The following is a 14,355-nucleotide window of genomic DNA, read 5'->3' as shown; positions in this document are numbered from 1 at the left end:
CTTTGGTAAAAAAAAGAAAAAAAAAACATCATTCTGGTGCTTAGTATATTTCAGATGGGAAACAATAGAAAGGGAATAAGAGTGGGTAATTGGCATTGACCTGATGTTGGCTATGTAATGGCCAGTAGGTGATGACCTTGTTTCATTTCACAATGGTCTTTTGAGATAAGAATTCCTTTTCTCATTTTACAGATGTGGATGCAAGTCTCAGAAGAGTAACTTGCCCATGATGATCACCCTTAAGAGGACAAGACAGAGCTCAAACAATGCCCATGCTCCTTCCATTATATCTCATTGCCTGTTTCTCACTGCTAGAATCTTGGGTAAAACCCCTACCTTCTCTGGAGCTCAGCTCTCCCATTGAAAAAAAATGAAATCACTGGATGAAGGTAATTGGACATTCCCTTTTAGGTCTAAAACATCTTAGCTCTAAAATGGAAGCATGGTGATGAGTATATCCAAATGGGGCAAGACTTTGGTGACACACGAGGGCTTCAGAATAAATATAAGGAAGATCCTCTTGAATATTAACACTGAAATGTTATTACACAGAAAAAAAATGATGGTTAATTCTTATCTTGAGGTTTTTAGATACAAATTACTCTAAAACTCTGACTTGGAAATTATTTTTTCCTTTATAATCAAATATTCCAGTTCTTATCAATTATGGTCACCACATTATACACTAGATCTTCAGACCTTACTGATCTTATAACTAAAAGCTTGTACTCCTTTACCAACCTCTATGATAGTGTCAAAAGTATTTTCAAAATATATCTGGGATACCCCAACCCATTTAAAATAAAACCTGGAATGAATTTATGGGATTATCTTTGAACAGTTATATGAAACTAGATTACTCTATCTCATCAAAATACTTCATTAGTAAAAGAATTTTGCTTTTTGGATCTCTTCAAATCATCTCCCCTTTTAAACAGCACTATACATTGACAACAAGATACCTAGAAGGGAGCTAGCTCAAATACCTGAAGAGAGAAGGATATTTGACTCAGAAGGGGCTGCTTCTGCTGCTATAGTCCCATCAGCATCATGTCCTAACAAACTGTGCTACTCTAATAAACAGAAATATGAAGAGTGACAGTACCTGAGAGCCTATAATACCCGAGACAGGCCCACGCCCAACATAAGGAAGCTCAACGAAGGGTAAATGCCTCCATGCAAAAGCCAGTGTTATCACTACAAAATCAACCAACTTATAGGCCCTCTTTGTGGAGGAGCAGCAGCTTCATCTTGTACATCTAGTTAAGTACCTGTTTTCAACGTGTTGAGGGTTGACATAGGGGCTTGAAGAACAGACTGTAGCATTTTGTGGTGTAAAGTTTTTGACACTGTGATTAGAGTATGCACCAGTGGTAAACCTCTGAAGAGTCCTAGAGCAAGCAAAGTGTCAGCCACTCCCACATAAATGTAAAAAATATAATACGAGCTGGTGCTGGTGATGATCACTGCATAACTGTTATTTGCACTCTTAGTACTGTTTCCTTTGTCTTGAAAAAATATTCTGTAAAGCAAAAGGAAATTATTATTTGACAACCAAACTTTTCTAATGAATTACCTATACATGTAAATGATGCTGAATTTGAGTCCAAAGAAATACAACATATTTCATTAGCAGAATTTATGCCTTTAACCTGAAGGACTTACTATTGCAAGAAAGCAGACTAAGCTTTCCACCACTGAAATAGATAAAATTTCAAATACTAACTTTGCAAGGTCATCTCAAACATTGTTATTGCATTTTATGGAAACTAAACACGACTAAATCTTTTAAAAATTGATAATGAGCTACAAAAACTGCACACACAATTTTAAACAAAAGAACTCAATTCTCTACTACATTACTGTGGGGAAATGAAGCAGAGTAGAAATTACAATGTTTAATAAAACCCAAATAATCAACAGAAACAAAATACAATCCACAATAGGACATGGAATACTCACTTCGGAAATAGGCACAACACAACCAAAGAAGCAGCCACCTGGAAGGGAACAACACACACTTGACTTTTTCCATCCTCTTTTCCCATTTTTCCCACACCCACCTCTAATTCCATCATGACCAATATCAAAATACACGCAATTTTATTTTCCTTGGCTTTACTTTCCTGGGTCCAAAAGCTGCCATAATTGTTCTAGGAACTATTTGAGGTGAGACCATGTTAAGCTAATGGAATTCAAATTTCACCGAATAAAATACTTATTCATTTCTCTCCTTCATTCAACAGGAACTATTCATTGAACCTCACAGAAGAGCTAACACTGGAGTTAAATGTTTTAAGTAATAAAGTTTGTTTCTTATGAAGAGATTACTCTCAGACTGCTGGCAGATAATTGATCTCGTTGGTGGCTATAAATAATTTAATTTGTCATACAATGATTATGAGGGACTCATAACTATAAGTCCAATTAGTTATGAGAAAGGATGAGATACATATTCAGGAAACTTGGTTAACATTTCAAAAGGGCAAAAATTCACAGTGTTTTAATAAAGTGCATTCACATTAAAACATACTACTGGCACTATGTGGGCTTTCTCATGGTGGAAATTTTTGGCTGAGGAACATATATTCTATATCATAACTAAAAAAAATGAACTATCATTTGTTTATTATCTGAACTCTGTTCTATTTCAATTTGGCATTCCAATTTCCTAAAACACTGTGGGGAAACAATCTTGCGATGATACCAACACAATCATAATACTAGAAATATTTACACAATTATAAGACTGATAGTATGCAATTAGGCCAATAATAACTTTAACAAAGAATCAAATAGAAAAATAGGAGAAACTGTAAGCAAAATAAAAAAATTTGAAAATGAACACAGACCAAAAACAAATAGGGGAGAAACAAATATGCTTGCTATAAGAAATCTATGTATTATTTCATAATCAACTTAAGCATTTAACAGTATCACATAAAAACTATGGAGAATAGTTAGCAGTAATTAAGAAATTACATTATGAAGTCTTAGAGTCTAAATAGTATATAGTGGTGGTTTAGTCATTAAGTCGTGTCTGACTCTTTGCAACCCCATGGACGGTAGCCTGCCAGGCTTCTCGGTCCGTGGGATTCTCCAAGCAAGAAGTGGAGTGGGTTGTCATTTCCTTCTCCAGGAGATCTTCCAGACCCAGGAATTGAACCAATGTCTCCTGCATTGCAGGTAGATTCTTTACTGATGAGCTACGAGGGAAGCCCCACTTTATGTAAATTTGCCTATCAGATTGGAGTATCATAATGAAAAAGCTAATGGCATCATTCACAATTTCCTACTTTTTCATTACACATGGCCTCCATGCACCTATTGACAAAAAGTACCTTTGTCTCCTTGAAATTCAAGTGAATTCAAAATGACAAGAAACTGAACAATAATCTTGCTACTTCAAAAGTCTCTGTTCCAGTAAAAATGTTTTCTGATTTCCCAATACTAATCAAATTACTAATCAAATCAAAGGGTATATTTCTCAGTTACCCTTTGGTTATTGTAGTCCCTCTTTGTTCCAATGAAAGAAGTGTCAACAATGTTGGCATTCCAACTTCTCTGAATGTGAGTAAATCCAAGAAATAAATATTCTATAATATTTACTATGGAACAACCAAAGCAGTTGTTCAAAGACCCTGGTCTAATCTGTGCAATATAAAGGTATTTCATGGCTCTTGTCAACAGAGACCACTTATGGAACTACCAACCCAAACTGCTTTTACTGACTGGAACACAAACGTTTCCAAGGACTTGACATAATGACTTTAATAAAAATGTCTGGGGCATGTATAAACAATTGAGCAGGCAAGTTCTAGCATTTAATTTCTAAAATGTCTGAGGTTATAAAGTTCATGCAGTTTAAGATAGAATGACAAGTCCTGAAAGACTAAAGAACAAAAGTAAAAAGGTCATTATTTTCAGCTTTGTTAGGGTTTGAAGAAGCATTCCTTATGTTGAAAAGGGTATAGTCTAGATCAGCAATGTCCAACAGAAACTTCCACAAAAATAGAAATGTTCAATATCTGCACTGTTCGGTGTCATTACCACTTAATACAAGTGGCACTTGATCCCTTGAAATGTGGCCAGTGTGGGTGACTGGGGAACTGAATGTTATATTTTGTTTCATTTTAAATAACTTAATTTACATTGTCACACATAGCAGGTGGATACTGTACTGGACAGTGCATGAATAAACTAAGCCTATTAGCTCCGTAGGGTTTTAGCCAGAGTACTTATTCCCAGGTGGCTCAGTGGTAAATAACCTGCCTGCAACATGAGAGATGTGGGTTTGATCCCTGGGTTGGGAAGATCCCCTGGAGGAGGAAACGGCAACCCACTCCAGTATTCTTGACTGGAAAAGTCCATGAACAGAGGAGCCTGGTGGGATGCAGTCCATGGGGTCGCAAAGAGTTGGACACACTCACATGCACATGCTCACCACCTGCATACACTTATTCTATACCCGTCTAATCATCAGGAGCCTGATGACAGTGTTCTCTAAGGATAGATCCATGAACAGTCAACATGATCACTCACAGACTTTGCAAATGACCACAAATGAAAAACTAGTAGCCAGTATTTAGAAGCTAAATCATGATTTAAATTATATAGATGATTTGTCTGTATGATTTAAAAAATAATGGCATGTTGGGACTAGAGGACCATAGTATATATATATTCAAAGAGAAGCCAAGTGCCTATATCTGAAAGACTTATTATGATAAATTAACTAGTAAACATCCTTGGAGATGTGATAGATAAAGGTTGATGATGTATGTAGTAAAACTCCAACAGTATGGTTTCAAAAACAAGATGTGATGGAGAACTAGAGCAAGAATATATTCAAGACATAGGAGGAACCTACCATTACATAACCGGGCCAGTACAAGTCTGACACTCACCACAAAAGAAAATAGGCATGAAAAGAGAACACTGCCAAGATCGGGTATAGAAAAGGTTCAGAAATGTGAATATAACCAAAAGAGGTATAATGATCCAACATTCTATCATGAAGAACTTCAGTTCAGTTCAGTCACTCAGTCATGTCCAACTCTTTCAGACCACATGGACTGCAGCATGCCAGGCTTTGCTATCCATCACCAACTAACAGAGCTTGTTCAAACTTATGTCCATTGAGTAGGTGATGCCATCCAACCATCTCCTCTTCTGCTGTCCCCTTCACCTCCCGCCTTCAATCTTTTCCAGCATCAGGGTCTTTTCTAAGGAGTCAGTTCTTCGCATCTGGTGGCCAAAGTATTGGAGTTTCAGCTTCAGCATCAGTCCTTCCAATGAATATTCAGGACTGATTTCCTTTGGGATGGACTGGTTGGATGTCCTTGCAAAGGGACTCTCAAGAGTCTTCTCCAACACCACAGTTCAAAAGCATCAATTCTTCAACACTCAGTTTTCTTTATAGTCCAACTCTCACATCCATACACGACTACTGGAAAAACCATGTTTGGCAAAGTGACTTTTGTTGGCAAAGTGACGTCGCTGCTTTTTAATACACTGTCTAGGTTTGTCATGCAAGCATCTTTTAATTTCATGGCTGCAGTCACCATCTGCACTGATTTTGGAGCCCAAGAATATAAAGTCTCTCACTGTTTCCACTGTTTCCCCATCTATTTGCCATGAGGTGATGGGACCAGATGCCATGATCATAGTTTTCTGAATGTTGATATTGAAGCCAGCTTTTTCACTCTCCTCTTTCACCTTCATCAAGAGGCTCTTTAGTTCCTCTTCACTTTCTGCCATAAGGGTGGTGTCATCTGCATATCTGAGGTTATTAATATTTCTCCTGGTAATCTTGATTCCAGCTGGTGTGTCATCCAGCGTGCCCTTTTGTATGATGTACTCTGCATATAAGTTAAATAAGCAGGGTGACAATAAACAGCCTTGACATACTCCTTTCCCAATTTGGAACCAGTCTGTTGTTCCATGTCCAGTACTAACTGTTGGTTCTTGACCTACATACAGATTTCTCAGGAGGCAGGTCAGGTGGTCTGGTGGTCCATCATGAAGAACTTCAATGAACTTCAAAGTAGATACTCTTAAATATTTCACTGAAATATCTGTAGACTTTTAAATATGCCTTAAGGGTCTGAACACTGTGGCTGTTTAGCCTAGTTAATAAGAGCTATCTTTTCCTGTCATAACAGATGTTCCTACCTTCCCTCTTGTCCCTATCCAATCCATTTTCCATATACCACAGTGATCTTTTTTTAAACATAAAAAATCATACCATACCTTGAAAGAAGGCGTTCCAAGTTTTCCTATTGCACTTAAAATAAAACTGAAGTTCTTCAGCGAATGCTTCTGCAGACCTGGCTTTGATTTACTTTTTCAGTGTCACCACATGATATGCCACTCACCACTTTCTCCCATTCCTCCAAATGTGCTGGCCTTCGCTTAGTTTCCACAATTCACCAAACTTCTCCAAGTCCTTTGTATTTGCCCCAGTTTCTGCATGTCTGGAGTACTTTTTATGCTTCAGGTGTCAACTAAATGTCATTTCTTCAGGAAGACCTTCCTGTCCTCTCTGTCCAGCTTTATTTTAGCCCACTATTTATCTCTTTATGGAACTCACTACATTCTGTGATTATTTCCATCAAAACTTATTTACCATCTGTCTTCTCCCTCAGAAAGTGCTTCATAAGATCGAGGAGGAGCCATCTGTCCTCTTTCCCGTTGCATGCTTAGCTTAGTGTCTATAACAATATCCAAGAGATAGTAGGCATTCAGTAAATCTATCCTTAATAAACAAAGGAAGGGATGAATAAGAAGATACTTAAAAAACACAAATGTTTTTTATTTTAAAACATTTAAATACAAAATGGAAATTAATTTTATTTATAATTATATAAACAGAAAGAAATTATATACTAAACAGAAAGGAATTATATACTAATCACATAAAATATTTTTAAAATGTTTTAAAAACATTTTAAAATGCAGATGACATTTTATGTGGTATAAAGAACCAGAACCAATTCATAAGTTCTGTACATCTATAGAATTCAGAGCTACCTTCCAAGCCACACAAGAAGATCTATGTTTAAATGAAGACCTGTTAAAACAGTATTGGCATTTTGAGCTTTCACCAAAGGAATACAGTATTGTGAATTCTGTTTACACTGTAAACATAAGTACATTGGTGTAATCCATTGGTATGTTCTGTTTTGTCTTCGCTGTAAACAGAGCATATAGAATCATGCTTGGCATATTGAAAGAACTTGAAAAATATGTGTTGAATGAGTAAGTGGCTGAATGAATGAGTAAAGAGTAAGAGGCAGTAAGAGTAAAGTGACACCTTGTCAAGACTTAATCACAGATTTCAATGCTTTGCAGGTTAAATCATGCCCTAAAACATAGACCCTTGCTAAGCAATACTGCCTTGAAAGTATTACTATCAATAAAGGTATAACTATCATTAAGGTATTATGGGAGCATAATATATATTGAGGGATTCCTCATTAAGAAACAAAGAGGACAGACTTTGCTGCAGCACAGCACACAGGCTCTTCCCAGAGCAGGGATTAAACTCCTGTCTCCTACATCACCAGGAGGAATCTTTACCACTGAACCACCAGGGAAGCCCCTACTAAGCCTGTGCTCTAAAGCCCGGGAGCTACAATTACCGAGTCCATGTGCCCTAGAGCCTGCAATCAGCAACAAGAGAAACCACTGCAATGAGAAGCCCATTCGCTGCAACTTAGAGAGCAGTCCCAACTCACCACAGCTATGCACCAAAAAAGCCTCCACACCAATGAAGATGCAGAATGGCCCAAAATTAATAAATTGTAAAAAATAAAAATAACATACTTTTTAAAAAGAAACAGAGAGGAAGTCATTTAAGAATAGTACATAGCAGTTCTCTAACACATTTCTTAAAACACAGGCATAAAAGGACCAAATGTGATCTTTAGTTATTTGAGGCAACAATAATATACTCTGGTTGTTGCAAAAGAAAAGGTGGGCACTGCCTCCTACATTATTTGCATTTCTTTTCTATCTAGTCAATGATGCACTGCCAAATAGAAGCACTAGAGAGACCAACATAATAGAAATTCTAAAGCCTGTATCCTTGGTTCTAATATCTAAGAACTTAACAGAAGATACTATGCTATCATAAAGAAAACAGCACAAAAATATAAAGGTATACTGATTCACTTAATAAATTAACACACTATAGATAATTTGTTGTTGTTCAGTAGCTAAGTCATGTCTGACTGCAACCTCATGAACTGCAGCAAGCCAGGTTTCCCTGTCCTTCACTATCTGCTGGAGTTTGTTCAAACTCATGTCCATTCAGTGAGTAATGTCATCCAACCATCTCATCCTGTCACACTCTTCTCCCTTATTGCCCTCAATCTTTCCCAGCGTCGGTCTTTTCCAGTGAGCTGTCTAATTGTAGTAGGTAGCAAAAGTATTTTGGAGCTTCAGGTTCAGCACCAATCATTACAATGAATATTCAGGTTTCATTTCCTTTAGGATCAATTGATTTATCTCCTTGCTGGAGAATCTTCTCCAGCACAATTTGAAAGCATCAGTTCTTCAGTGCTCAGCCTTCTTAGCAACTCTCACATTCATACATGACTACTGGAAAAACCATAGCTTGGACTACAAAGACCTTTGTTGGCAAAGTGATATCTCTGCTTTTTAATATGCTGTCTAGGTTTGTTTGGCCTTGGAGTACAAAATGAAGAAGGGCTAAGGCTAACAGTTTTGCCAAAGAACATGCTGGTCATAAAAAAACACCCTCTTCCAACAACACAAGAACTGTCTCTGCACATGGACATCACCAGATGGTCAATACCGAAATGAGACTGTTTACATGCTTTGCAGCCAATGATTGAGAAGCTCTGTACAGTCAGCAAAAACAAGACCGGGAGCTAACTGTGGCTTAGATCATGAACTCCTTATGGCAAAATTAAGACTTAAATTGAAGAACATAGGGAAAACCACTACGCCATTGAAGAACCTAGGGAAAACCACTACGCCACTAAATCAAATCCCTTATGACTATACAGTGGAAGTGACAAATAGATTCAAGGGATTAGATCTGATAGAAAGAGTGCCTGAAGAACTATGGACAGAGGTTTGTAACACTGTACAGGAGGCTGTGATCAAACCCATCCTTAAGAAAAAGAAATGCAGTAAGGCAAAATGGTTTTCTGAGGAGGTCTGACAAATAGCTGAGAAAAGAAGAGAAACTACAGGCAAAGGAGAAAAGGAACTATATGAATGCAGAGTTTCAGAGAATAGCAAGGAGAGAAAAGAAAGCCTTTTAAGTGAAAAATGCAAAGAAATAGAGGAAAACAACAGAATGGGAAAGACTATGAATGCAGAGTTTCAGAGAATAGCAAGGAGAGAAAAGAAAGCCTTTTAAGTGAAAAATGCAAAGAAATAGAGGAAAACAACAGAATGGGAAAGACTATGAATGCAGAGTTTCAGAGAATAGCAAGGAGAGAAAAGAAAGCCTTTTAAGTGAAAAATGCAAAGAAATAGAGGAAAACAACAGAATGGGAAAGACTATGAATGCAGAGTTTCAGAGAATAGCAAGGAGAGAAAAGAAAGCCTTTTAAGTGAAAAATGCAAAGAAATAGAAGAAAACAACAGAATGGGAAAGAAATGGGAAATTTCTTCAAGAAAATTAGAGATACCAAGGGAACATTTCATGCAAGTTTGGGCACAATAAAGGACAGAAACTAAATGGACCTAACAGAAGCAGAAGATAATAAGAAGAGGTGGCAAGAATGCACAGAAGACCCACTTGACTTCATATTCCAGGGTGTCTAGCTCTAGGTGAGCAATCATACCATCGTGATTATCTGGGTCATGAAGATCTTTTTTATACAGTTTGTCTGTGTATTCTTGCCACATCTTCTTAGTATCTTCGGCTTCTGTTAGGTCCATACCATTTCTGTCCTTTACTTTGCATGAAATGTTCCCTGGTATACCTATGGCTGATTCATGTTTATGTATGGCAGAAACCAACACAATATTGTAAAGAAATTATCCTTCAGTTAAAAATAAATACATTAAAACAATAAAACCTCTGCAAAAACCCATTCTATAAAATTATAATTATATATACTACAAATCTACACTGAAGTATGACCCCTGTGAAAATTAAAAATGGATACATCACTTTCACAAAGGAAGAAGTGGATCTTAACTTTTCTCTGGGTCTCTGATCATGTTGAATATGAAGCTCTATTAAACAATATTTAAAAGATCTAAACTATCTTCCTGGATTAGTACCTGTACTATGATGCAAAGCTCACATGAAATATTTCAGTGGTAATGAGAAAGGGCCCACTAGTATTAAGAAAGGAGCTTAGTCGAACAGAAAAATTATGTAAATTTTGATTCAAAGAATATGAGAGAACTGTGAACATCTGAATGATTTGTTTAGCTGTATAACTATGCACATAATGAAAATGGTCACTATTTGTCTACTATCACTAAGTTTTTGTTATTCAAAATTTTGAGAGTCAGTTAATTGGAAATGCATTCAGGACACTGACCTGAAAAGACTCATCATTTATCTATTATTTCTTGCCTAGAAAATTACGTTATCAATTTTTTCCTACAAAAAGACAAGTTTTTGCAATAATTGTGAGTTCAATTAAAAATGGGAAGTTATACAACATTTACATCCTGTGTTGTAGTTTGGATTCCAGCCTGAAGACAAAGGACCACTGTCATCTTGAGTAAGTGAGCTAATAATATTGTACATATGCTCAGAGGCTCTATGCTCAGTCACTAATTAATTAACTATACACTGTTTTTTTGGGCTCCAAAATCACTGCAGATGGTGACTGCAACCATGAGATTAAAAGACGCTTACTCCTTGGAAGGAAAGTTACGACCAACCTAGACAGCATATTCAAAAGCAGAGACATTACTTTGCCAACAAAGGTCCGTCTAGTCAAGGCTATGGTTTTTCCTGTGGTCATGTATGGATGTGAGAGTTGGACTGTGAAGAAGGCTGAGTGCCGAAGAATTGATGCTTTTGAACTGTGGTGTTGGAGAAGACTCTTGAGAGTCCCTTGGACTGCAAGGAGATCCAACCAGTCCATTCTGAAGGAGATCAGCCCTGGGATTTCTTTGGAAGGAATGATGCTAAAGCTGAAACTCCAGTACTTTGGCCACCTCATGCGAAGAGTTGACTAACTGGAAAAGACTCTGATGCTGGGAGGGATTGGGGGTAGGAGGAGAAGGGGACGACAGAGGATGAGATGGCATCACTGACTCGATGAATGTGAGTCTGAGTGAACTCCGGGAGTTGGTGATGGACAGGGAGACCTGGCGTGCTGTGATTCATGGGGTCGCAAAGAGTCGGACACGACTGAGCGACTGAACTGAACTGAACTGACACTGTTTTGAAAGGTGTATAAGTTCAGCTCTACAGCTTTGCATGGGCAAGGGTCTTATAAGTGAATATAAATCACTACCACATTCACAGAACCATTTTTTCTCATAAAACTAAAGACATTCAAGCAATGTTGATCTTCAAGGAAGGGGTTCAGATTATTAACAAAGTGCTGGTTTGAGATTAAATGTGACACAGGAATGAGTTTCATTCACATTAATGCTGGTCATTTGGCATAACTGGCAGAGATTAATGAGGTAAATTAAAAATACTTTTCAGTGCAATTTGTTACTCATGTGAGAGTGTCAAGTTACTCAGCCCATATTTTCATTAAAGTATAAAAGGGATTCTTGAAAATTTCATTATATCTCTGCTGTGGATTTGTTCACTTCAAATTAGCTTGAGCTTTATAATGATGATAGATGTTAAGGATATTAGTCAGAATAGCAACTAACATTGCTCACTATGTGCCAAGCCCTACAGTAAGTGCCTTATAATCATCTCTTCACTCACAGAAATGACCTATGAAATGGGTACAATTACAACCTCCGTTTTATAGATGAGGAAACTGAGGCTTAAAAGAGGTTATCTAACTTGTTCGGTGTAAATGGTGTTAAGAACACAGAAATAAAATTCACAGTCAGGTCAGTCTGATTCCAGAGGTGACACTCTGCTGTATTGTACCTCACATCCAGCCTCCATTTGTTTTATTAATGTAAAAATAATAGGAGAGCAAAAGATAAGATATCATCAAAACTCAAAGACCAATTGGAAACCAACACTTTATAGGTAGAGTGGTATATAAAACTTTTGGTATATACCTTTAGATATTTTCCACTACTTGGTCAGGGAAGAGTGATAACATTTTATGTAGACTTCTTAACTGAGGTTAGAAACAGCCTAATAAGACAACAGGAACTTCTCTGGTGGCTCAGTGGTAAAGAATCTGCCTGCCAATGCAGGAGATGTGGGTTCAGTCCAGGAGTCAAAAAGATCCCTTCAAGGAGGAAATGACAACCCACTCTAGTATTCTTGCCTGGGAAATCCCATAGACAGAGGAGCCTGGCGGGCTATAGTCCGTGGGGTCGCAAAAGAGTTGGACACGACTTAGTGACTAAACAACAACAAGACAATGACGGAGTTTTAAGCCTGGGTTTGATGTGTGCATAGAACTATATGCGCTCAGGAGAGGCAATACTTCACCCAAGTCATATCTCCCCTGAAGGCAACCTGGGTCTTTATGCTGGACTCAGGCTCTGCAGTGGGAGACATCCAGCAGTATCCTCTGAGATTTACCTAGTGTGGTCATACAAGGCTGAATCCAATCCAGATGTGTTTTCTCGTATGCACATAGTGTTCATCTGCTTGTTTTACTTTAACCAACGACCCACATTAAAAAAGTAGAAAATGTTTACAGGAAAAAAAGAAATCTGTATCTTCATCTTATGTTGTTAAATAAGTTTTAGTGAAACTGATCCCAGATTTCCTTATGGGAAGCCATTGACTGGTTTTGAGTTACAATTGCCTCCTTTAGACAATCGAAGGGTATTTTCCATCCTGCCTCAAAGCCACTTTACCACAGACATCCTCTGCCAAGCCTCTTTTAACATTTAAGTGGCTCCTCCTGACCTAGAGAAAAACCTCATCCACCAACCAGATTCGGAAACCTCTTACCTGGTGCTGAACTGGTGATGTACTACCCCCTCTTTTATTTTAACCTAGTGATTTGATGTGTCTCTTTTCCAGGGGCATGGTAGAGAGATCACAGCAGTGGCGTGAAAACAAAAGAATTCTGAAGCAAATGGGTGATCTGAATCTTTGAAAGGCTTGTTTAAAATGGTTGCAAAGCCACTAATATATATTTATTTAATTTTGTGAGGAAGTAGTATTTTAAAGCTGGCGATTCATCATCAGCATATTTAATAAGAGTTAAATGAGTTTAAAATTTAGTACAAATAATTTTCTTTGTTAATTTCAATTCATACAGAGCGTTCTACTTTGAGGTTTTGAATCACTCTATTAAAAACTCTTCATATAGAAGATATGTGCTTAAGTATATTTTATATACTATGTATGAAGTAACAAAATAATTTTATAATATAAAATTACATATATACATATACACTTATATTTATGTATATGTAGTGGGCCTTAGAAAGCATCACTATGAACAAAGCTAGTGGAGGTGATAGAATTCCAGTTCAGCTATTCCAAATCCTGAAAGATGATGCTGTGAAAGTGCTGCACTCAATATGCCAGCACATTTGGAAAACTCAGCAGTGACCACAGGACTGGAAAAGGTCAGTTTTCATTCCAATCCCAAAGAAAGGCAATGCCAAAGAATGCTCAAACTACCGCACAATTGCACTCATCTCACATGCTAGTAAAGTAATGGTGAAAATTCTCCAAGCCAGGCTTCAGCAATATGTGAACCGTGAACTTCCAGATGTTCAAGCTGGTTGTAGAAAAGGTAGAGGAACCAGAGATCAAATTGCCAACATCTGCTGGATCATGGAAAAAGCAAGAGAGTTCCAGAAAAACATCTATTTCTGCTTTATTGACTATGCCAAAGCCTTTGACTGTGTGGATCACAATCAACTGTGGAAAATTCTGAAAGAGATGGGAATACCAGACCACCTGATCTACCTCTTGAGAAATGTGTATGCAGGTCAAGAAGCAACAGTTAGAACTGGACATGGAACAACAGACTGGTTCAAAATAGGAAAAGGAGTAGGTCAAGGCTGTATATTGTCACCCTGTTTATTTAACTTATATGCAGAGTACATCATGAGAAACGCTGGATTGGAAGAAACACAAACTGGAATCAAGATTGCCAGAAGAAATATCAATAACCTCAGATATGCAGATGACGACCCTTATGGCAGAAAGTGAAGAGGAACTCAAAAGCCTCTTGATGAAAGTGAAAGTGGAGAGTGAAAAAGTTGGCTTAAAGCTCAACATTCAGAAAACGA

The 14,355-nt window shown here is 37.5% G+C and overlaps 1 protein-coding gene across 1 annotated transcript in view; it reads right to left on the bottom strand.

Annotated features, from left to right (window-relative positions):
* CFTR (cystic fibrosis transmembrane conductance regulator (ATP-binding cassette sub-family C, member 7)) overlaps positions 1-14,355 on the bottom strand; it is a 216,327-nt gene that overhangs the window by 75,308 nt on the left and 126,664 nt on the right. Inside the window, exons 17-18 of the mRNA XM_010831223.1 lie at positions 1,963-2,000; positions 1,272-1,522 (exon numbers count right to left, since the gene is read on the bottom strand). Of these exons, the coding sequence (XP_010829525.1) occupies positions 1,272-1,522; positions 1,963-2,000 (289 nt within the window). The remainder of the gene's footprint in view (positions 1-1,271; positions 1,523-1,962; positions 2,001-14,355) is intronic.

Source organism: Bison bison, unplaced genomic scaffold (assembly GCF_000754665.1).
Source record: "Bison bison bison isolate TAMUID 2011002044 unplaced genomic scaffold, Bison_UMD1.0 scf7180017864525, whole genome shotgun sequence".
Taxonomy (NCBI): Eukaryota; Metazoa; Chordata; class Mammalia; order Artiodactyla; family Bovidae; genus Bison; species Bison bison.
Note: the sequence above shows the minus strand (reverse complement) of the source record. Positions and strands in the feature narration are given on the sequence as shown.